Raw genomic sequence first — 23,663 nt, 5'->3', positions numbered from 1 at the left:
CCACGAAGCATTCTGATGTTGCAATGGTGGGGACTGAGATCTTTGCTGCTGATGTTGTTTACCTTTGTTCAATAGTAATGGACATTGAGACTTCCAATGTCATTTTTCTTTGCAATAGGCACACTCATCAATAGAAACCTTCGAAATCGACCTACTTTGATTATGTGGCATAGATCGTTGTGGTGTTGCAAAAACTGATGGCGTAGATGACGCAATAGTCTTCTTATCAACCTGGGACTTAAGGCGAATCTCCTCAGCTAGCAATTCATGTACTACTGAATCAACAGAAGAGAGAGGACTACGATGTAAAATTGTTCCACGCAATCCTTCAAAGTCATCGCGAAGAGCCATCAAGAACTAGACAAGACGTTGTTCTTCTCTACGAGTATTGCGAAAACACCAAACAAAACCAAGTATTGTGAAAACAAAAGGAACCCAATCAAAACTGTACGATCCGCGAAAATTTTAGATCGAATTAACAATGATTCAATCAAATTATCAAAAAGATAGAAATAAAGGCTCTGATACCATGTAGAAATTAACGCCAAAGAAAAAGAGTAGTCATCTTTATTTTATGAATCAAAAGATGAAGAGTACAAGGCCTTATATAGTTAATTACAAGAAAAAGTCTAAAGAAAAAAACTTAGAAAAAATCTAAACAAACCTTAACTGAAAAGGTAAAAGACTAAATTGCCCTCAAGGCTATAAACAAATAATTCTAATTAATTATATAATCTAACAGATTTAACTCGGTCCAGGTGCCATAACTGATCCAAGCACCCGGACAAGAAAAATTCATCGTCACGATAGGTGTCGCGAGCTGTTGCAACGTGAATAAAGTTCTATTCGCGTCCAAGCGCTCCGATCAGGGTTATAAATACAAATACAACCCTGATCCCAGTAGCAAAGTAGAACACTTGTAATCAAATTTCTTTCTATTTAGCTTTGCATTTTGAGTGTTTGGACTGCTATAAGAGGACTTCTCCGTCTAAAGGAGATTTTAGTAAGCTTTTATCTTCCTTGGATTAACAACCTCTCCGGTTGTAACCAAGTAAACCTTTTGTGCCTCTTCCTTTCTTTATTTAGTCTCTTGTTTCTTTTATGCAAGTGTTGATTTCTATTAAGCTATAAACATCGAGAAAGGATTTTGTCTGTTTTTATGGTATAGACTATTCACCCTCTCTAATCTGTCGTCAAAGGACCAACACAAGAAGGACTGCCTTGATTTTTGTCATTTATAGAGAACCAACAAGGCAAATTCAATTTGGAACATAACTATCATAAACATAATTTTACGTAATTTATATACTTAATTTCGAGGAACATAATTTTTTCCATTACTTTTCCTATAATTCACTCGACAATTATGTTGATTACCTTTGACTGTGTGACTGAATAGTACCATGAATACTATAACACTATCTTCCTCCAAGCTTGAAAAAAAAGAGTAATTTTAATTTTTTATTTAACCTATAAATCAGTTTAATAATCATAAAAACAACAGAAAAAGTCGAACTTACCTTGTCTGTAGCATCTATAAAGTTCTGGGTTATGTTAGAATTCTTGAAGTCTGAAAGGAGGGCGCGAATATAGATGATAGCGATTTAAATTTCTCATGAATAAATCTAGCATTAACCAACTATATCATTATAAAAAAGAGAGCTACAAGAGTCTTGCAATTAAAGAAATTCTGAAAACAAAAGAGTGATTGTGCTAACCACCTAAAAATGTCTTTTAATCTATAATAACAATAGCGTAACTATTATAAACCAATTCATAGGGGGTTGGATTATTGACGTGATCAGCGGCTACAGTATCGAGAGGAGGGGGTTGTTGATGGGATCAGCAGCTGCGGGGGCGGGGGTTGGTTGATGGAATCAGCAACGGAGGTTATTGATAGATCGGCAGGGGAGGGATTGTTGATAGGATCAGCGACGACGGTATCGACAGGGGAGGTTGTTGACGGGATCAGCGGCAGCGGGGTCGGCAGGGCGTTGTTAACGGAGTCTATAATTCCACCACATCACATTCAATTTTAATTTTCTCTATTATTTTTATGATGTTCTTTAATTACCAATACCAGTACCAATATTCAAGAAATGAAATTAAGGTGGTATTTAGTTTGGGTGTAGGAATAAGAAATAGAAATAAGAATGAATTTGATACTAGACTAGATGAAAATGAGTTTAACCATTCTAATGTTATTTTTTGATTTATAGATTAGATATGATTGTCAATACCATTGATTGATTTGTTAGATGTTTGGTAATACAAATGTAACAAATACACTATTTACCATTAAAACAAATAATAATATCCTTATAAGATTTCTATACATTTTGTCTCAAAAATTACTGCTATAGTATTTTATAATTATTTTCTTATTTACTATTCCTAATAACTTGAAACATGTTTTATTACCTTAGTTTTTAATTACACATTCTATTTATTTTGTTTCATATCTAATTAAGTATGTTATTTAATTGAATTTTTTTATTTAGTTGAGTATTTTTAAGTGTTTTAAAATTTTTAAAGGATGTTTAAAATAATTTTCTAAAATGATTTTTTAATGGTTTTTAAAATAATTTTGAAATATTTTAATAAGAATTTTTAAAAGGGGTTTAAAATAATTTTTATAAGAATTTTAAATTAATTTTTAAAAAATTATTAAAACGTTTTAAAAATATTTTTAAATAAATTTTAAAAAGATTTTTAAAAGTTTTTTTTTAAAAAATAATACTTTTTTAATTTAATTAATATTTTGGATTAATTTTTTAAATTTAATTATGATTTTGGATTTAATTAACCTTTAATTTAATTTATGATTTTAATTTAATTAAGACGCGTAAGAGAAGAGAATGAATTCTAAATACATCATTATTAATTGGATGTTATTCGTTCCAAATTATTTAGGAATTATTATTATTATTCTTGACTCTTTAAATTCCCATTATTCCATTCCTAGTTTTCAAGCCCTAAACTAAACTCCGCTTCAAGATTTAAACTCCGCTTCCTTCCAACCCTAGCGTCCACCAACCATGGATCACAGCCGCCGCATCGCCGTGACTAGCCGCCGCCTTGCCGTGGCCACCCGCCGCCTTACCGTGACCAGCCGCCGCCTTGCCGAGGCCAGTCGCCGCATGGCCCTGGCCCTTGCTGCCTTCGCTGCTTCCACCGCGCCAACTGACGGCCCCGTCCCCGCCGCGGGCTACGCAGCCAATGCAGCTGCAGCCGTGGCCTACGCAGTTGACGACCCTGACCCAGCTGCTGCCGTCGTCGACGGGGACGACCCTGCCGCCGCCGACTCAGTCAACAACGCCCCGCCGACCCCGCTGCCGCTGATCCCGTCAACAACCTCCCCTGCCGATACCGTCGCCGCTGATCCTGTCAAAACTAAGAAAAGTGAAAAGTACTTGCACTAAGAAAAGTGAGCAATATTCTCTCCATGGCACCAAGGTAATATAAAAATAGTTCAAGAAGCTGATATGAGTTGAACCACCATGGAATTCTCTAAACAAGTTCATCGTATCCACTTTGATGTCATCCCACATAAAGAGCAGAAACTTAGTGTTGAACTCATTTGGCCCATAACTGTTGTGTCAATCAGTGAACCATATATACACTTTTGCTTAAAAATTGTCAGAAGAAGAATCCAGCATATTTTACACTGTTTAGATTGTTAAATATTAGTGGAGATTAATGTTGTTCAATAGACAAGTCTTTAGAACGGCTATTTATGCACATCATACTTTATCCATTGATCAACTACAATAGTGATCACTGAACTTTGTTTAAGAGATAAACCTCAGTAAGTTTCTTCCCTAACTCCCTGACTGCTACTTTGTTTTAACCATTTTCAGTTAATAGTTTACAGTAGGTAGCTAAAACTTTCTTGAAGCACTACATTTTAGTTTCAAGTTACCTTTTTGGGTGTTGTAAGAACTCTGAACTAGGGATGGTCTCTACCTATAGTTATTTGAGTTTCCGGCCATATAAATAGAGCGAGAATTATATAAATTTGTCTCCATGATCTGACACATATTCTGTTAGTAGTAATCAGTAGTTATCTCATGGAACTCATGTTAATTATCATACACTAATATAGGTTAGAGATCAATAATTGTGTATTAAGCTTTTGTTAAGTCTAACAGAAGGAAATCTACAATAAAATTTTAGGAAAAAAAAAACTAGAAAGAATGGCCAATGGTTAATAGTTCTCATGCTTGTATGCATTGCCTACCAAAAGAACAAAAAACAATTTTGGTTAGCAACAAATTGCTATAAATATCATAAAGGAAGACTTTCTCATAATGTAAAGGGAATATCAAAATTCATTCCATAAACTTCCATGTCGTCTAACAAAAGAAGTCTGTGTGTAAATCTTAATATTGAAGGATCTGCATCATTAAGGTCTAATGCATCTAGACATGTTTAATTTTCTTTCTGGCAAGCAGTTACTTTATATTCCAAATTATTTCTTATGAACTGGATAATGATGCAACATAGAGCAATAGAATCTAAGTAATTGTCTCAGTGGAACAATATATATCCCCACTTTAGCAGCTACATCAGTATAGTAATTTAATTTGATACGATGCATTGCCATCAGTTTCAGTTTAACAGGTTGATTCGATCAATTAAAACGAAGATATCAGATTAGCCACTGTTGCCTTCATGGAGAACATGGCCCCATTTTTGCAGCAATCTTTTGAAGATAGATTTTTTCTATTATAGAAAATCTCAAGTTAACTTTGCTTGAATCTCCTTCCACTGAACTGGATAGTAACTTATCGGATTTGCATACATCCACTGGCAGGAAGATAGACACTGGCAATAACCTTTTCTTTTTCTTTTAGCTTTTTGGCTTCAATTTGGTCATTATGTGGTAGAAAAGGATGTGCATAAACTTAATTAATAAGATAAAATTAAATATTCGAGCCAACTAGATGCTTTTTGACCCTACTTATTCTTTTTGTGGTCTGGAAAGGCAGTATTCCATTTCAACTCCTTTGTGATGTTGAGTTATCCATTAAGGAATATATTTCTTTCAAATTAGAATTTTCTCTTCAATTATGACCTTGTTGATAAATATGATGAGATTATGTTTACCTTCTCACTGAAATAATTTGTTTTTGTTCAAAAAAAAATAAATTTGAAAAAAAAATATATTGTTTGCCTAATCATGTCGGTAATCTTGTTTGGGGTACCTTTCTATCTTCCTCAGGACTTTATGTACGCAATTGCCTACTCTTTCCTTGGGTATTAAATTAGATGATATTGATAGGTATTTTGTACGGTCTTCTTTAAGCTTTTAGCCTAATCATTGTCTAAGACGAATTAATAGTTTGTTAGTCTTTGAATGATATAATTAATTAGAGTATATGGTGTTACTCTTAAATAATACTTTTGAAAATTTTCATTTCAACTTTATGATATTTATCTTTTTATTAGAACAGCTCAGAAAATTTTATAATCATCAAATATTCTCTATTATTTTCAAAACTCTACTTATTCGCACAAATGTGTCATTTTATTATTATTTCAGTTAAGGATACTTTAATAAATAATGTAAAGTTTGGAGCTAAAATGAAATTTACCATCATTTATCATCCTTATTAATTTTGTGTTAGAAATAATATTATTTCTACTATTTTGTGCTATAAAAAGCAGAGTTGCAACTCACTACTCTCCCAAAACTCGTCCCTTGAAACTCGGTCTTCGGTTTTAATCGACTACGAAATGCGTTCTCCGGCGAGGTTTCTACTGTCGTCGGAGGCGGAGCCGCCGAGTCCCCTCCCCTTCGACTCTGACGTCGTTGTCATCCTCGCCGTCCTCCTTTGCGCCCTCATCTGTGTCGTCGGACTCGCCCTCTTCGCCCGCTGCGCCTGGCTACATCACTCGGTTACCTCAACGGCCCGCATCCCCTTCCCTGCTTCGCCCAACAAGGGCCTCAAGATGAAGGCCATCCGAGCGCTTCCCACCCTGTCTTTCAACTCCTCCTCTGCCTCTGCTGCGGGTGGCATCGCGCTGCTCGACTGCCCCATCTGCCTCGCCGAGTTCTCTGACGGTGAGGTCGTCCGCGTCCTGCCCCAGTGTGGCCACGGCTTCCACGCCAAGTGCGTTGACACCTGGTTTCGGTCCCAATCCTCCTGCCCCACCTGCAGACGGATCCTGGCGGTCGCCGCCCCGCTGCGGTGCCAGCAGTGCGGCGCCAACTCCGGCGCCGGCGCTAAGCTGCACGATGGGGGCGCATCCAGTACGTTCCTTCCCTAAACAACAAGCACGCCACATGTTTGTTATTACGTTTCCTCCTAGTTTTGAACTGATTTGTTGTTCATCTCGTGTGTAATTGCTACACGACAATCAGAGAGGCAGCTTGATATTCTACTAGTTTTGTGTTTTTTTAATGAAAAATGTATCAACTTTCTTGCAAATGGAGTACTTAGGGTAACCCTCACTCCCATGTCGTTTTGAGAACAAGATAGTTTTGATATTCTTTTGACTACTTTTGCCTCATTTTTAGTTATTGTTATCATGTAGTCGTGCTTTTCATAATTATTTTGATTAGATTATAACTTTCATCCTTTCTTTATGTTTTATTCCAGACTATAATACTCGAATCAATTGAAGTTTTTTATTTTTATCTTTGTTAATCATATTTTTTTTGGTACTATATTCCCACCGGAATTGAGTTCTCGAAGAAGGGAGGAATAAGGGATGTGGCTTTGCACCGTTGGCTAGCGTCCAAATTAACAAAAGCACGCGCGAGTTGTGATCGGGCCATTAGCAAATATCTCGTAGAAACTTTTTGACCGAACTTTCGTGAAATGAAAACACTACCCAGTTGGATGAAACCAACTCGGAAAATTTCCAAATTTATGTGATCTCATATGTTTTTACTTACCTTCCAAAAATCATTCGGTATGAATGCATAATTCAGCATTTGTAATTAAATGTCAAATGTTCTAGTTGTCATTATTAATCCTTTAGTTTAGGAGTTAGGTTTGCAAAGCTTTTTATTTAAGAAAAGAGAAACATTTATAGTTAAAAATTAAGAATTTGTTAATAGACCATTTAACCTTATCTTGTTCACCTGTCCCTCATCACCCAAGGAAACCAAACCAATAGCTGACTTCCCATAGCTGCTTGCAACCAATGCTCGCAAATGATGCTTGCCATCGCCTCCATTAATCCCTAAATCCACTCATCTCCCTGTAAGCTGAAGGTTAAACAATGACCTCTCATAAAACTTTAGAGAGAACCATGGAGATTGCGCAGCTTCATTGTGAATGGAAGCCAGATTAAAGGAATAAAACTTGGAAGGTTTTGTTTAGCAATCTTTCCACAAACACACGGCATATTTTTCTTTCGCAATCGGTCGTTGAACCAAAAGTTCAAGCCTTTTCGAACTACTTCCGGAGAATAATTTCTTCAGAGTTCATTGACAATTTTAAAGAATCATAATTCTACAAAACGATTAAAAGTCAAAGATAAAAATGTTTTTCATATGAAGGGGCTTCTGATTATTCTACAATTGGATGACTTTTCTACAAGCAATGGCCCAGACTAATTGAGAAATATGAATACAAGATTATAACTCTCTTAGAATTATAAAAGGGATTAGACTTGTCCCCAAACAAACAGCGGTATACCATGTTTCTAAAACGACAGATAATTTATAAAATAGTTGAACCACAATTCACAAAAGTCAAATTAGCATCCAGCGATCAAAAATAGTTCAGCAGAACAATTCCACCTGCTCAACCAAACTAAAGAAGAACGACTAATGAAAACAGATTTAAGTGGGGAACTAAATTAGACTAATTTGAGCGAAAATAAATACACAATCTGAGCGGCGAACTGCCAAGGCATGGCTTCTTTTACCATTACAGGAGATGATGATAGGTTATAGGAATATTCTAACTTCAAATACAAACAATAACAAAGAAGAAAAATGACAGAGAAACAAGGCGTACGTCGCGCTTTTGCTTCCAATTTCCTCAGTCGTCGTCCTCTTCATCCTGTTCGACAAAATATTAGATAGAAATGAAGTAAACACAAAGCTTAATTTTTGTAGTTCATTAAAACCTCATCCTCTTCATCATCTTCATCATCGTTCACCTCAGATTTGGACTTGTCGGATTCTTCGTCTTCATCTGCAGCAGCAGCAGAGGCAGCGGCCGGACGACTTCCTCCACCAGACTGTTCAGATAGTCAAGCGCCGTAATTATTGAAGTAAGAAACAAAAAAATTCTAAGCTGAGATCACCACTTACTTGACCCTTATTGTAGGCTGCCATTGTCTTTGTGTAATCTGATTTCAGCTTGGCCGCCTTAGCGACGTAGGGAGCCTTCTCCTGGAATCAAAAAGAAAATTTTAATTCAGAGGAAAGTCTTCAAAAGAATCGTGAAGCTGAATTAAAGATAGACTAGTTGAAGCAGATTACTGACATCCTCCGACAATGATTTCCACTTGTCTCCTCCGGCCTTGCCAACCTATTCCGATCGAATCAATAGAATGTTAAAAGAGTAAAAAAATTACGAAGCTTATGAATTGAACAAACTCCCCAAATCGAGGAATCTTACTACTGCGACCGACTTGTTATTAGGGTGTTTTTCCTTGTACGTCTTCCTAAATTCCTCCCTGCACGTCATCCAAGTTGAATAAACTAAATAAATCAAACAAAATAAACGAAAATTTCAAATACAATCAACAGCCGAGAAGAAAAGATCTCACATGAACACGAAAAAGGCACTTGGAGGCCTCTTAGGCTTGTTGGGATCCTTGTCGGCCTTCGACTTTCTAGGCTTCTTAGCTACCCGTTCCGATCCCTTCTTTACCGCAAGCCTTTAAGAAAAGAGCATCAGATCTAAAAAATACAAAAACTACTTCCGGCAGCAATTTTCCAAAAATTCACTCACAAAAGGTTCACAGTTACTCACTTGGTTTCGGCCTTCTTGGGGGCGTCTGCCTTCGACTTTCCCCTTGTCATGGTGAGACCTAGGGCAAAAAAAACCTATCATATCCGACGGAATCCGATAGAAACCACCGAAAAAACCTCACAAAAAACACGGGAAAGTAGGAAACTCTACCTTGCGATTGGAGTTTCGAGACGGCGTCTATGGATGGGGGCGCTGTGTGAGGAGGGTGGAGAGGAAGAAGGAGATAAGAAGGCGAGCGACGAGTGGGTGCGTGGTGAAGAGTAGAAGACTCGAAATCCGACGGCCCGCGATGGAGCCGCGGAGACGAGGTCGAAGCGAAGGGATTCGGGAGCGGGTGGTCTTATACTCGAACACGTCACCGATCCCTGTGATCTTCGCTCATTGGACTTTGCATTGTGTTTTTGCCGTCTTCGGTCTTCAATTTCCTGGCTATGGGGTCCATGTTGATCTTGCTTTCTACTCCTCGGTACGTTAATACGTAATTTTGTCGCGTTATCTTATTCAGCTTGGTTTAGATATTTTTGTGGATATGATTATTTATGGCGTTCGTTCTTAGCCGCAGCGGTAGTTGCTAGGAGAGCTTTGGACCGTCGGATGAGAATCGGACGGTGGGAGAGAGACAGGCCAGGAGGGGATATGTTGGATCATAAATGAGCACGTGCTTGGGAAATGCGAGCTCCTGAAACGTCTGTCCGAAGACCCACTGGATAACCGCTGTTCGAATTGCGCATTATTTTGGAGGTCCCACTAGAAACGGCTAAAATATAGAGTCTTAAAGAGACAATGAGGGAGGAGGGCCCACTTGAACTATGAAGCTACCAAGTAGGGAAGGCAGTGATTGACCAACCAAACGAAAGGCAATGATGAAAAATACATTTTCTAAAAATCACATGAGAATATCACACTTTTAAATTCCAATAATATTTCTGAAAAAAAAGGGGTAATATAGATTCTTTACCGCTTGTATTGTTTCTTGCCAAATCATTGACCTAAAAGGCACACTTTCACTTTCAACTCTATACATTGAGATTGTCTACTAGCTTAGCAAGCAAACGCAACTTAGGAAATGTATGAATTCTGCAATCTGATTAGCTAATGAGTAACCCTATTTTGTTGGCATGGAGGACCTTCCATCCTGATATAATCATACATGATCCCTTGAAAAGGACTTTGACACCTTGTCTGAGTTAAATAAATTGTGTTATCACCAGCAACAAGCCATGAACTATGCACATCTACATGGAACAACCAATACAGGCCGTGGATTCCGTGTCTTGCAATTGAATTATCTCGGCCGATGAGTTTTGTTGTAAAGTGAGGGCGATTCAAGGTTGGGTTGTTGAAACGAACCTTCACCAAATGGGAAATGCAATCAATTTAATAGACTAAATAGCGTGGCAGAAGCAAGTGCCATATGAGGGAGGAAAGGAAGTGGCATATGAGGGAGGTACCTGTAGTTCAGAAAGCGTGGCAGAAGCAAGTGCCACTCGAAGCTTGTACATTCCAGTTTTATCGATAGTGTCAAGATGGAACTTTATTTGCCACGTGGTTGGTTGATGAGAGTCATCTCCAGCCTTTCTGCAAGGAAAGAATACTATAAATATACAAGATAAGTTGAACTGTGATTCATGCAAACATATGACAAATACTACGATGAGAAGGTGCTGACATAATCACATAAATTTATAAAGACACTAGAGATGAAGGAGACAACCTAGAGGATTCCTCATAAAGTAATATCGCAAGGGAATTAAGTAGATAAATTTCTAATTGGTAACAAAAAATTCAAGGGTAGAATCTACAAGTTAAACCTGGTAACATGAGTAAAAAACCAATCTTTTGTATAGTCACTAACGCCAATAGTGTAAATTAAGTCGCTGTCAGGATATAACTCAGCATATCTTTCCCATAAGCCATATTGCCTAAATCTGCAAACACAATTATTCAGATAAAAGTTTTGAGCAAGCTTAAAAATAAATATCATATACTTCTTGCAGTCTAGGGGATGAGTTACACATGGATAATATTAAACATTAATTTCTACAAGGAGAGGGAATATAGATTTGGATAACCTATCGCAGTGATTAACATAAAGTTGGTTGATGAAGTTGGGGTTAGGATCCGGGATGAAGAACTCAGCAGCAGAACGGTCAGGGATGCCTATTTCCCAAAGAGTAGGACCATCTCTTGGTGGTTCATAAATTAGATCACCCAGATCAATTTGGCTACCTGCTCAAGAATTTCCAAAATTATTAATTCTATCGGGCAGGCATATATCTTGTATCCTAAATGTGTTTGATTGGATACGACCAGAAATGAACAACAGAAACAACCACCTGAAGTAATAGTTAATGTTATTTCTAATTTGTAGTCTCCAATAAAACCAGGAACCCATGCATAAAGATTATAATCTCCAGTTCTCACATTATGTATGGAAAAATTCCCCTCATCATCTGCCATAGTCCAAAATTGGTATCCCTAAAATAATAAATTTCCTTAGCATATGAACTACAACTTATGAAATATAATAAGAGATTGATTTCATATTCATGTTAACCTTGCACTCTCTTTGCCAAGAGCCAGGTTCACCTGGTAAAGCCAAACCAACAAAAGCAGCATTCGCATATAAATAGTCATCATTTATGTACCTGACAAAAGATGATAGATATATGCTGTTAGAAGTTCTTTTTCAAAGTTTCAGTTATCAAGTGGTTGCCGTTATCATCATCAAGCTATGTTTGTAACTATTGGAGGATGATTACAGGATGGACCAACTACAATTAATCACACTGTATTAAAGGAGTGTACATATATGGGATAGAAACAAGCATAAATACAGATAGGGTCATTTATATTCAGTTAACTAATTCAAGGCTTAAATGCTCTAGATAAGAGAATCATACTTATCTTGTACGAGCAGTCTCCCAATAACAGACCCTCTTTGCTCACTTTTTTGGAAATCCTCAGAAACTGGAAATTGGTATGGCCAACTATCCATTTCCGTTTGTGCCTGCTTGATGAATAAATGCAGTGTAAAGAACACAATAAACTGCTAGTGTAATACTTGAAGTCCTGTTTTCATGATTAGATTCAACTTTATTAGCCCTGCTATTGTTAAATCTAATTGTCACTATGCTTTGCAATATCAATATCAGACTACTAAAAAATAATTACATTTTCTATTGAAGATGAACAATTAGTAGTAAAAACATGTATTTTAATTACAACATACCATCTTAGACAACCTGGTCTTATAAACTATTTGTGTTAAGTTATAGTATGTATTTTGATGTAAAAAAGGGAACCTGAAGTTTTGCATCCTCCCAAAGAACTCGTGGATCTGTATCATCCATAGCAGAATTAAGGTAGATGAAGACTGGACCAAAAACCTTCTTCCAATATTCACCATTCCTAAACTTGGGCACAAGATCCACCCCAGCATAATGAGCACTCATAAACATCTGTGAAAAATATTTAAAAAAATGGAAATCAGGAAAATAGTGGCCTTACTGATCATAGTTGTCATTATAATAGGCAACCAAAAGTGGCTTTGACATATACACTAATGCATCCTACAAAACATGAAGTGACTCCCATTGATTCAACAATTAATCTGAAGTAGCATAAAATTATGCCTAGCAACATAAAGCAAATAAAATGAATTCACAGAAATTTAGCATTATGAAATAGGTAGCTGAATATTATTGCTTTTAGCTAGTATGCAATATTATCAAAATAATAGATATAACTAAATGAACAGATCTTTTTCCATCATATTCAAATATTGCTATATATTTCTCACAATAAAATAATACAAAAAAATTCTTAAAATACCATAACCAACCTGCTACTTGATTGTTTCACAAAACATATTGATTGATTATCTACTATGAAAACACTATTAGATGTAATTCTGATATTGTTCTTTTCCTACACTGCTCCATCAATAACAATGTTCTCCTTTTTTTTTCTTTAGGAGCTTTCATTAAAAAGTAATCGAACAGAAGTGAGGAATTAATAATATATTCAAAAGTAGTAATAATGTGATACTCACAGCAAGTGTTGTTGGACCAACATGAGATGTTAATTCTTGCTTGACTGGGCCTCCTGTTCTGAACTCATTACTGGGCGTGATTTGCCAAAATCCAACAGGAGGTTTGAAACATATCCATCCATGGACTTTTATGTCTTTGTCTTCACAGGAATATTGGTACTTGTCGTCAACCTTAAGCCATTCGACATAATATGCCAAGGTCAACTAAAACAGGATACAAATTATCAGTGTCTGCCAATAGCTTTTCCTTACCTCTGCTTTCAGTTCATTATTGATTGGGTTAGTTAAGAGAACAGCCTCAGGATATGCTAACTTCTGTGACCTATTAGGCATGCGATCCTCTGGCATTGGCATGAATCTTTGTCTATCACCTGCTATTGCCATGTACTGAAACCTGAACCCAAAAAAGCTAAAGTTTTACATGTAGGGGAAAAAAACTTGATGACACAATAAAAATATGGAGCAAAGTTACTGAGTTGGCATGGTTCATGTCGTAAATGAAAAAAACATTTATGCAACATAAAATAGGCTTAAGACAATTTACTTGTCTTTCCTAAGCTTGAAAGCTACCCTGGTCTCTGCCATATCGAAGTCTGGCCATCCTTCTAGGTGCTCATAGATGCCATAAGTGTAAAATCCTGAGCAGCCACAAAGCACAACAAACCTACATGCCTTCAAGTTTTACTTATGTAGAAACCATTTTAATATGGAATAGAGAATTTCTTTGAGAGACTATAGCTTCATGCACCTTTTGTCTATGTTTAAAGGGACATGCTTGCCTTGGAGTGATGGTTCCCACTTCCTTGTGAAGGACACTTCTATCCGAGTCTCGTCTTGATATATGAGTTCAAAATGTGTCCCCTCAATCCTTTTAGCCATTTAGCGTTAACCTATTTAGGCTCAGTACTTGATAAGATAGTGAAAAAGAAAAATACCACCATGAAGAAACTACTCACACGTCAAATATACCAGAACCCTGAGGTTCATTCCATACTAAATCCCAGTAGCTGCAAACAAAAAGGATATTTGACATAACAACATGCTCTTGTATATATTCTGTATCAACATTCGTGTTTTCATAATATGTTTAAGCATCTTTGATTAGATAGTTCAACTGAAACCTTTCCTTAATGAGGAAGTAAAAGCAAGTATAGAAATCAAGGTAAACAGTCCTCACTTGTATAATTGAAATGCTGAATTGATTGTTGTAGGAGTTCAGGAATCAATATATTGGAAAAAGAATTATTAATGATGACTATAATATTTCTAAAATGTTCTGAAAAGAAGACAAACAATTATATCAAAAATCTGATATTGTCCCATTGCAAAAAATAATAATAACAAGGATTTAATAAAACATAAGAAGCAGGAAGTATTACCAACTGGCATTGTTGGTAAGGGTTTTGAAAATTATTGGCAAGGCCCTAGGTTTTAGTTTTGATTTCATCAATCATCATTTAAGATGGGATTTTTATTTCCTTCCTATCAAGATAGCATACGAGCAAGAAAGGCTAAAATTTCTAAACTATGATTTTTAGTCCTTCACAAGGAACGGTACTTTGATGATTTGACAAATCCTGCAAACTAGAAATTAGATATTATTCAATGGGATAAAAACGATTCATCAAAACATTAAGTATAATTTGTGTGGGGAATAAGAACATGGTCCGATAAGTATAGTTGGAGGTATGAAAAAATACCCACGGTTCCCTTCTTTGTTTATAACTTCCAACAGATTATCAATGCCGTTGTATCTAATTCCAGTGATAAGCCCTCCAGGATTTGTCAAGGTCAATTGGAGAATGCCATTGTCTATCACAATCTGGAAATTTGTAGTCCCTCCAAAAAAAATTAGACACATACGTCCGAGAATCATCTAAAAAACAGTAAGATAGAAACTGGGAACTTTACATGTCTCTCTTTCGCTTCTAAGCTCACGCCAACAGTCGCCATCTTGTGAGGCTCCCTCGAGCAGGAACAGTAACTCGAAAAAGCGGCGCTGCAACGCAAAAGGAGACAACAGAGACCGAAAAGACAAATTAAAAACTGGGGAAAAAAAAGACAGATTCTATCCGATTAAAACAGATCAATATCCATGAAGAAAGAATGTTCTTTCACCTTAATTTGCGAAGGCTTGCCATCACCGTGGAGACGGTCCTTGGATTTATAACATCTCCATCTCTTTCTATGGTTATCCCTCGATCGGGAAACAACAAGCAAATGGATGGATGTCTTGAAAGCCAAGGAGATCTTTACCTGCGCCGGTGCCGATCTTTCGACGCTTGTCCGTGTTGCGAGAAACCTACGGCGAGCAGCACAGACGAACCAAGGGTCAAGGGGCTGCATCCATTTATTATTTTATTCCCGCTTTCATTCTCTATATTTAATGGAGTTGATGATTTTATACTGCAACAGATATTATTATTATTATTATTATTATTATTATTATGGTAAAAAAATTAGAGTAGGGATGGATCAACTGTAGACCATTTATAATTATGGGAGGATCATGATATGATAAAGTCGTAATTAATTATGATCCCTCTCTGATTTTACTATCCTCTAAGATTATAATTTAAGTTGGGACAAGTAATTAGAGGTCTCGACGGTGGGTAAGTGGTCAAGTTGTCAGGCGTTGAGCAAGGGAAGTCTCAGGCATTTACCCTGACCCAAACTATAACTTGGAAGATAGTGAACCCAGAGAGAGATCGTAACCAATTACATCCGGATCACTATTATGATCCAATCGCAAATGTAAGTGATCCGTTTTTTTGGACTAGAGGATTTAGCCTCATGAAAATGTTAGCTTATATGCATTTACCTTATACACTCATGGGCGCCCTTCACAGGTCCAAGCGCCTGGATGCTCGCTCTAGCGACCGGATGCTCTCCTGTGTGCTCAGATGCCCGTCGGGGTGCCCTGATACCCGCCTGGGCACCTAGATTCCCCAAAAGTGAATCGGACCACCCAGGAGTGCTTCCGGGCAATTGTACCTGTGAAGAATGTCAAAAATGTGCAAGGTAAGGATGTGCAAGCCATCATATATATATATATATATATATATATATATATATATATATATATATATATATACCCTCCACACCGAGTCTAGGTGCCTCGATATATATATATATATATACCCTCCACACCGAGTCTAGGTGCCTCGATCACTCTTAGTCGCTCGAGCAATGATAGTGTAATGTCGCGACAATTTGCTCGAGGCACCTGAAATTAATTCAAGAAACTCAATTAATTTTTTATGTTTTTTTTAAATTTTTTAATCAAGGCACTTCAATTTTTTTTTAAAATTATATTTTAAAATTTTTAAAATAAAAAATTCTTTAAATTTTAAATCTCATACCATATATATTATTATATGTGTGCATCTAAAATTTTTGTATCTTAAACATTATAATTTAAGAGAAAAACCTAAAACCTAGAAAAAAAAAAAAACTTTATTAATTTGAACTCATTATAACTCAACTTCTAAATTTTAAAATCTTAAACTTTAAATACATATAATATAAATCTAAAATTTTAAATCTTAAACCACTATGATAAAAAAAAAACCTCAATCTTTAGAAATAATTTTATTAATTCAAATTTATTATAATTTAAGTTCTTAAATCTTAAAATTTTAAAGACTAAATACCTCTAATATACTTATAATAATATACGAAAGTTATAATAATATTTTATTTTAATATTTTTTTAATAGGTGTGTTAGTTTAACTGCAATAAGTAACTTTAGAACGCCATTAGAAGAGTTTTGAGGTCTGAATAGGTACCAATATGAATCCAAATCAAACATTGTATTTAATGTCGGTTCAGATAGTAATCGTTGACGGATATTCAGAGTGGGAAGAGCTAAAAACAAGGCTTCTTGTGACATATTTCGCAATTTACAGGGAAGGGGTGATGATGTTGAGGAGTGAGACCCTAATGTTGATCAAGCTCCTGTACAATCTCCCGCTTCCTTCCTCCATTCCTTCCAAGGTCTCTTCCAGCACTGCCATCGCCACCGTCGCCTCCTCTCCCTCCTGTGTCTTCTTCCTCGATCCCCAAATCCCCCTCCATGGCTCCTCCTTCACCATCGACGCTGCCGCTGCCGCTGCCGCCGCTGCATGGGAAGACCTCGAGAAAACCGCTGCCATAGCGGCCGCTGCCGCCTCCGCCAAGATCCCAACCACCTCGGCCTCCGCCGCGTCTGCCCATTGCCCTGGAGCTAACTGAGGACATCTGGCCAGATCCTTGATGGCCGACGCGAGCCCCGCGATCTCCTTCTCTGTGCGCCGCAGCGACCGGGCCGTGGAGGCGAGCCGCGCGGGGTCCCTCCGTCGGGAGGCGGCGCGTGCCTCCGCGGCGTGTTGCGCGAGGGAGATCGCGGCGGAGCGGTAGGAGCCCTGCGCGTCCGCGAGGCGGAGGAAGGCGTCGAGGAGGCGGTCGGTCACGGCGGAGCGGCGGCGGAGGGAGTCCTGAGTCTGCGGAAGCCGGATGAGGTTGTCGAGCGAGGCGAGCAGGCGGTCGATCCGCTCGAAAGCCGATGCGGCGGTGGCGGCCGCAGAGGAGGAAGAACAACCGATTTCGGCGGAGGCGCGGAGGGAGCGGATCTCGTCTTGGAGGAGGGAGAGAGTGGGGTGGGAGCGGCAGGGGAAGCTGGCGGAGCGAGTGTGGTGGGCATCGCGCCGGCGGCAGCGGGAGGGGCTGGCGCTAGGGCTCAGCCCTGACTAGGAGATGGAGCGGCGGAATCCAGCGACCATAGCGTTCGTCGGATCAGATGCTGTCCCGGTAAGCTTACTCCCCTTGCTTTCGCCTTCTATTTGGATCCTTTTGCTTGTTTCTCGCCGGCGGTGATGGATTAAGGAGCGAGCGAGAGTTGTGGGATTTATAAACGCCGGGTGGAGATCTGGGTGGGTTGGGTGGGAATAAAGTAGTAGTCGAAACCGTGAGAAGGCTCGCGGATAGGGAACAGAACACCACGTGGTAAACAAAATTAATCACAAATCACGAAGTTAAGTGCTCAACTCGATTTGAAAACCAATAATTTTTATTGGTCAGAATTTCGTTAGTTAGAATTTTTTATGTTCCAATTAAAATGTATATATGTACATGTATATAATTAATATACACAGATGATATTATTAAAATATCTATGTATATATTTGCATGTATTAATTCTAACGGGTCAGATTCTAATCATTTAACATTACTGAAAATATGCTTAACTCAGAGGTTAAGGTCGGAATCTTTCTCACCTCGGCTTGGCTATCAAGTATCGTGCATGGGTAGCATAGACCATGGCACGAAGAAAGAGGGACGCGTGTCATCTGACAGCGTGTCATGGGCACCTATGGTATGAGAAAGAGGGACGCGTGTCATATGACAGCGTGTCATGGGCACCTATGGTATGAGAAAGAGGGACGCGTGTCATATGACAGCGCATGCCAAGAAGCCCAGTGACCAAACGCACCCAGCATAATAGCTGTTAGCTCTCCTACTATGTTGACACGTAGCGACCGCAGGGATTAAATATGTTTCGGTTGTTTGTGTGTCGCATTAATCGAGTGGGTCTGCGCTACATGTACTTCAGCCTAGGTACTATGAACCCTATGAGAATAATATCTAATAAAATCTTCTCTGATTTATCTTCTACTCATATTTAATTAAATTTATTTGATTTGTCTGTCTAAAGTGTATTTTGATCTCGTTTTGTATATGTTTAGACGATTTTAACATGTTTTGATATATCTTATCATTAAATTATAGGATTTTGTTCTTTTGATATATTTTTAAGAGCTTTACCCGTTTATTTGGCTCTGTTATTTTTGTGTCGGTGTAACGAGGCTTTTGAGTTTTGACATATGCACATCTTGCATATGTTTATGATATGCTAACAGGTTTTTTTTTTTTTTTATCTATTTTAGCATCAAATTAAAGGATTTTGATCTTTTATTGTTTAAGAACTCTACACATTTATTTCAATCTTTTATTGTTTAATAACTCTACACATTTCTTTTAGCTACTTTGTATTTTGTTGTCACTATAATAATTTGGAATGCGATGGCTCTGGTCTTTCTTAGTTAGTTTGAGGTGGGTCTGGACTTTGCTCCACTTATATTTCTGAATGAGAGAAGAGGGTGTAAAATTCCTCATTCATGTATTCTGCAGTGGAACGTTGTATCTCTTTCTTTCTTAGAACAAGTTCGAAGAGTTGCGATGGTACTTAAAGATGACTTTTAAATGTTCGGATAGCAAGCCAGCTGCTAACCATCATTAGTTCCATATTAATGGGCTGATCTCAGACTTCTGTTAGCTTCAGTAATTTTTCTCATAAGAAGTGAAATGACGGTAGATGATTGACGTGAGACCTCGATGGAGGATTAATACGGGATCGGAGAACTTAATCTTTAAGTGTCATAATTTTTAATTCAGGATTCAAAATTAAACTTTGTTTATATTTATAGGTGCATAATTTAAAAATCTATGTTTATTATCGAAAAATCGGTAATTATCAAGTTGCGAGTCAAAAAATATTGTTTAGGTACTTTTCAAAGGATCCGAACATCTTTTATTTTTTTTAGTCATTTCAATTTCTTATAGTATTTAGGATATTTTTGATATGTCAAGATATTTATAGATTCAAATTTGTTTATACAAGGTCATGTTTAGTTGTTTGAGAAATTATTTTCTAATTTTAATAATTTTTTTTTTTTTGGTAAAACTTAAAGAACTATGGCCATCTTTTTAGTTTTCCTGTGATTTCTCTTCTTGTCTTCTTTTCAATTCCTTTTTCTCATCAATCTGTAGGATAATTGTTATTCTACTCAACGTCAATTGGTATCAGAGCAAATCAAATCCAATGGAAGGTCGTTGTGGTCGTAGTCACTGTCGCAACAACAAGTAGGTTTCGATTGAGGAAGTTGAGCGTAGTCATAGCGTTTAGGACATAATAACAATTAAGGATTTACTGAGATAAGTCATAGATTTAATCCAGCATCTAGTGGAGACAGTGAAAATATTGAGGTTTGTGAGATCTTAGATCGTAGATTTGAGTCTACATCTGAGAAGCCTTATCACCAATGAACTACACATCATGAATGCCATGGTCGAGTGGAGCCCTATAGAGACTTCAATTTTCAAGTTGGATTGTATGAATTTTCTAGTACGTTACAAGCGGAGGACTTCATTAATTGGATCAATGAAGTCGAGCGTATCTTTGACTATAGTATAAGCAAGTTTTTGATTGGATGAAAGTGAAGTTGATTGTCATCAGACTGAAGTGGTAAGCATCTGCGTGGTGGGATTAGAGACAGACAATACAAATCTCAAATAGTTGACTATAAGAAGATGAAGAAGAAGATACCACCAATTCTGAGGTCTTCTAAAAAAATTAACCTTAAAAGCGATACCATTAGATTAGAATAAAATTTGGAGACGGATGGAAGACCGCATTTAAGACATAACATGGGATATATGAGTGGATGATCATGCCTTTTGGATTGCCTAATGCGCTCAACACATTCATAATGTTTATGTATAAGATTTTGTTGTCTTTCATGGTAGGTTTGTGGTGGTTTACTTTGCTGACATTCTCATCTACAGTCTGACATGGACATTACACTTCAATCACCTTCATGCTGTTTTTGAAAAGTTGAAATCGAAGTACTTATTTGTTAAGAAGAAGTGTTTTTTCTTTAATATATCAGTAATTTCCTTTAACTTTATGGTGAGCACGCAGATTAAGCAAAGATAGACACAGTCTTAGAGTGGTCTCAGCCAAGGATTTTGCACGATGTCAAATGTTTCCATAGCTTAACTTCTTTCTACCGTCGATTCATAAAAAATTTCAGCACTCTGATTGCTTTTATCATCGAGTGTCTTAAGGTACGAGATTTCAAATGGTCTGAAAAAGCAAAGGTTATTTTTCAACTAATCAAGCAAAAGATGACTGAGACACCAGTTTTGACACTTCTTAATTTTGACTAATTGTTTGAGGTCAATTGTGATGCATTTGACATTGATCTATTAGATGTTTTGAGTTAGTCTAGGCATTCAGTTGATTTCTTCATTGAGAAGTTATCCGGATTCAAGAAGAATTATTTTATCTACGATTTAAAGTTCTATGTCATTGTTCAATTCTTGAAACATTATCGTCACTATTTAGAACGGAAGGAGTTCATCTTGTTCACTAATCACGAAGCCTTAAAGTACATTAATAGTTAACACAAGCTGAGTAGGCGGCATGCCAAGTGGATGATTTATTTGTAGGAATTCACCAATACGTTGAGGCACTAAGCTTGAAGTCTGAATCATGTCGTAGATGTTTTGAATCGTCGCTCTTTATTATTTACTATCATGAGCACCAAAGTTGCAGACTTTAAAGTCTTCATAGATATGTATGTTACCCTTCATTTAGAAGGGTATTCTAGGATGTAGATGATGATCTCTGTCATAATTTTATTATATATAATGACTATCTGTTTCGTGGGTTGCAACTATGCATTCCAAATTGCTCTCAGAGGCATCAAATTCTAAGTGAGCTTCATAATGAGGGTCACTTTAGACGTGATAAAACATTGATCTTCATCTCCGTTAATTTTTATCGGTCCAGGTTGACCAGTGATATCACTCACTTTGTAAACCAATATTCTATATGTCAACGGTCTCGGGGATTCTTACCAATGCATGCTTGTACACTTCCTCATATGTTCCTAAAGACCCTTGGTTCGACGTCAGCGTAGATTTTATACTGAGATTACTTCGCATCCAATGAATCTCGAATTCTTATTGTGGTTGACAAGTTTTCAAAGATGACGCATTTTGTAACCTATAAGAAGAGTATGGATGCTGTTTAGATTATCCATCTTTACTTCAAGAAAATCGTACAGTTGCAAGACATTCCCCGATCAGGCCATGACACTAAGTTCATTAGCAATTTCTGAAAGAATTTATTAGGAAATTGGGAATACAATTAAACTAGTAGTGTCTATCACCCCAGACAAATGGTTAGATTGAGATGGTGAATCGGAGTTTGGATAATTTTCTGAGATGTCTAATAAAAACTAAGTCGAAGCAATGAGATTTGAAGTTTCCTGAAGCAAAGTTTGGTTTCAACATATCAAGAAATATGACCACAAGTTTGAATATTTTTAAGATTGTCTATGGGTGAAATCCATTCGAGGTTCTGGACTTAGCCTATGTTTCACGTATGGGATAATTTACTCCTAAAGAAGATGAAATGACAAAGTGTTTTGGGACATCCATAAGCAAGTGAAACTGGAAATTCTTGAGAGCAATATTAAGTATAAGACTCTGATTGATAGTTATCGTCGTCATATACTTTTCTATTTTGAACATTTTATCTGGGTTGTATTAACTCATGATTGTTTTTCTATTGGTAAGTATAGATGAAAGATTGAAAGATTAAATCGTGTGAGATATTCTTACAAATTACACCTTCTTAGTCATTTGACGACTTGTGATGTCTTTAATATGAAACACCTGACTGCTTATTCTTTCGATACTGATGTATTACTATAAACTTGAAAACGAGTTCTTTTCAATCTGGGATGATTGATGCATAATTAACATAGGAGTATCCAATTTTTAACGTGCAGAATTTTTAAATCTACGTATTTAGGATGTTTTTTTTTGATATGTTGGGTATCCAATCTTCACCTGATTGCTTAGTTTATATATATGAGGTTGTATGAGGGTTTATCCTTTTTGTCCCCTTAATAAAGTTTCATTTTATAGTAAGATCTAGCGGGTCTCTCTTTGGTTTTTGATGGTTTTTCTTTTTTACTTTCCACTTAATTCCCCTTCAGGATAATTCATATCTGATCCTTGTCAACTCATTAATAAATCTAGGTCTGAATCTTATAGCAATTAGAAATTAAAAGAGACTATGATGCGTGCAATCCAAGTACATGTTTATTTTCTTTAATCAATTGACAAGATGCGATTAGTGCATCACTCCCATCTGTTCACAATACGGCTTATCTGACTCCTCTGTCATTGCAGGTCACGCGATGGTCTAATTGCACGAGAAACATGCCTTCATCTATTCTAATTGAGTGTTTGTAGGCAAAGTTAATATGCCAAGTGAGCGCTATTAATATTTCACCATATGATTATACTCTTTTTAGGCATATTTTATATTTCGTCTTCAGATTATATGAAGAAAGATATATCACGAGTTTAGTTTATAGTCAACCGTCAAATTGATTGATTAATAGTGGTAGAGATTTTTTTTCCAAGAATATATATAGACTAAAAATTGATATTATGTCTTATTATAGTAAATCTTTCATTCACCAAATCTCTCATTATATATGATGTGATTATTATATAGCGGATCATTGCAATCCAAAGGATAGCAATCGTCTGTGATTTACCTCCTCCGTATTAGTCTTGGGACGGATTGACAAGAATATTATTGAGGACGAGCATATTCATCTTTTACCATCATATTTAAAGCATTCGCTCTGTCCCATATCATCATTGTCAAATTGAAATTCCTCCGCATCGAAGATAAATTAGAAGTTCTTAAGGTGTGTTAAAAATTGAACGCATGGACTATTCTTCACTTTCAATCGAGTGTTTGATTTATGGAAGCCACGATAGTACTGTTCTTGGACTCAAATCATAGCAGGAATGTTCAGGA

General features: G+C 37.0%; 4 protein-coding genes across 7 annotated transcripts; 1 reads left to right on the top strand and 3 right to left on the bottom strand.

Moving 5' to 3' along the window:
- Window positions 1–3,321: 3,321 nt before the first annotated feature.
- On the top strand, window positions 3,322–6,480 carry LOC122036100 (probable E3 ubiquitin-protein ligase ATL44). Of its 2 annotated transcripts, none has more exons than XM_042595295.1 (2): window positions 3,322–3,456; window positions 5,668–6,480. In XM_042595295.1, the coding sequence occupies exon 2, from the start codon at window positions 5,740–5,742 to the stop codon at window positions 6,271–6,273; it is 534 nt and encodes a 177-aa protein (XP_042451229.1). In that variant the 5' UTR covers window positions 3,322–3,456; window positions 5,668–5,739; the 3' UTR covers window positions 6,274–6,480. The 2 variants fall into 2 exon arrangements, with proteins under 2 accessions (XP_042451229.1, XP_042451228.1); XM_042595294.1 differs by having other exon boundaries at window positions 3,330–3,456; window positions 5,671–6,480.
- Window positions 6,481–7,797: 1,317 nt separating this feature from the next.
- Window positions 7,798–9,267, bottom strand: LOC122036101 (HMG1/2-like protein). Its single transcript, XM_042595296.1, has 8 exons — window positions 9,093–9,267; window positions 8,943–9,000; window positions 8,737–8,847; window positions 8,586–8,643; window positions 8,451–8,495; window positions 8,276–8,356; window positions 8,089–8,202; window positions 7,798–8,021 (listed from the first exon to the last, which is right to left on the bottom strand). The coding sequence occupies exons 2-8, from the start codon at window positions 8,990–8,992 to the stop codon at window positions 8,001–8,003; spliced, it is 480 nt and encodes a 159-aa protein (XP_042451230.1). The 5' UTR covers window positions 8,993–9,000; window positions 9,093–9,267; the 3' UTR covers window positions 7,798–8,000.
- Window positions 9,268–9,877: 610 nt separating this feature from the next.
- On the bottom strand, window positions 9,878–15,366 carry LOC122036108 (probable rhamnogalacturonate lyase B). 3 transcript variants are annotated; one of them, XM_042595317.1, is made up of 16 exons: window positions 15,115–15,366; window positions 14,908–14,995; window positions 14,697–14,818; window positions 13,953–14,003; window positions 13,745–13,864; window positions 13,541–13,660; window positions 13,249–13,390; window positions 12,997–13,167; window positions 12,248–12,403; window positions 11,846–11,955; window positions 11,500–11,590; window positions 11,279–11,420; window positions 11,015–11,171; window positions 10,754–10,870; window positions 10,394–10,520; window positions 9,878–10,292 (listed from the first exon to the last, which is right to left on the bottom strand). In XM_042595317.1, exons 1-16 carry the CDS (start codon window positions 15,135–15,137, stop codon window positions 10,035–10,037), a joined length of 1,995 nt encoding a protein of 664 aa, XP_042451251.1. In that variant the 5' UTR covers window positions 15,138–15,366; the 3' UTR covers window positions 9,878–10,034. The 3 variants fall into 3 exon arrangements, with proteins under 3 accessions (XP_042451251.1, XP_042451252.1, XP_042451253.1); XM_042595318.1 differs by having other exon boundaries at window positions 11,846–11,952; XM_042595319.1 differs by lacking the exons at window positions 14,908–14,995; window positions 15,115–15,366 and having other exon boundaries at window positions 13,745–14,003; window positions 14,701–14,806.
- Window positions 15,367–16,782: 1,416 nt separating this feature from the next.
- Window positions 16,783–23,525, bottom strand: LOC122036085. Its single transcript, XM_042595278.1, has 2 exons — window positions 23,463–23,525; window positions 16,783–17,724 (listed from the first exon to the last, which is right to left on the bottom strand). Exons 1-2 carry the CDS (start codon window positions 23,523–23,525, stop codon window positions 16,900–16,902), a joined length of 888 nt encoding a protein of 295 aa, XP_042451212.1. The 3' UTR covers window positions 16,783–16,899.
- Window positions 23,526–23,663: the final 138 nt, after the last annotated feature.

The sequence above is a fragment of the Zingiber officinale genome, unplaced genomic scaffold (genome assembly GCF_018446385.1).
Source record: "Zingiber officinale cultivar Zhangliang unplaced genomic scaffold, Zo_v1.1 ctg133, whole genome shotgun sequence".
Classification (NCBI taxonomy): domain Eukaryota; kingdom Viridiplantae; phylum Streptophyta; class Magnoliopsida; order Zingiberales; family Zingiberaceae; genus Zingiber; species Zingiber officinale.
The sequence above is the reverse complement of the archived record's forward strand: the minus strand, read 5'-3'. Positions and strand labels throughout refer to the sequence as shown.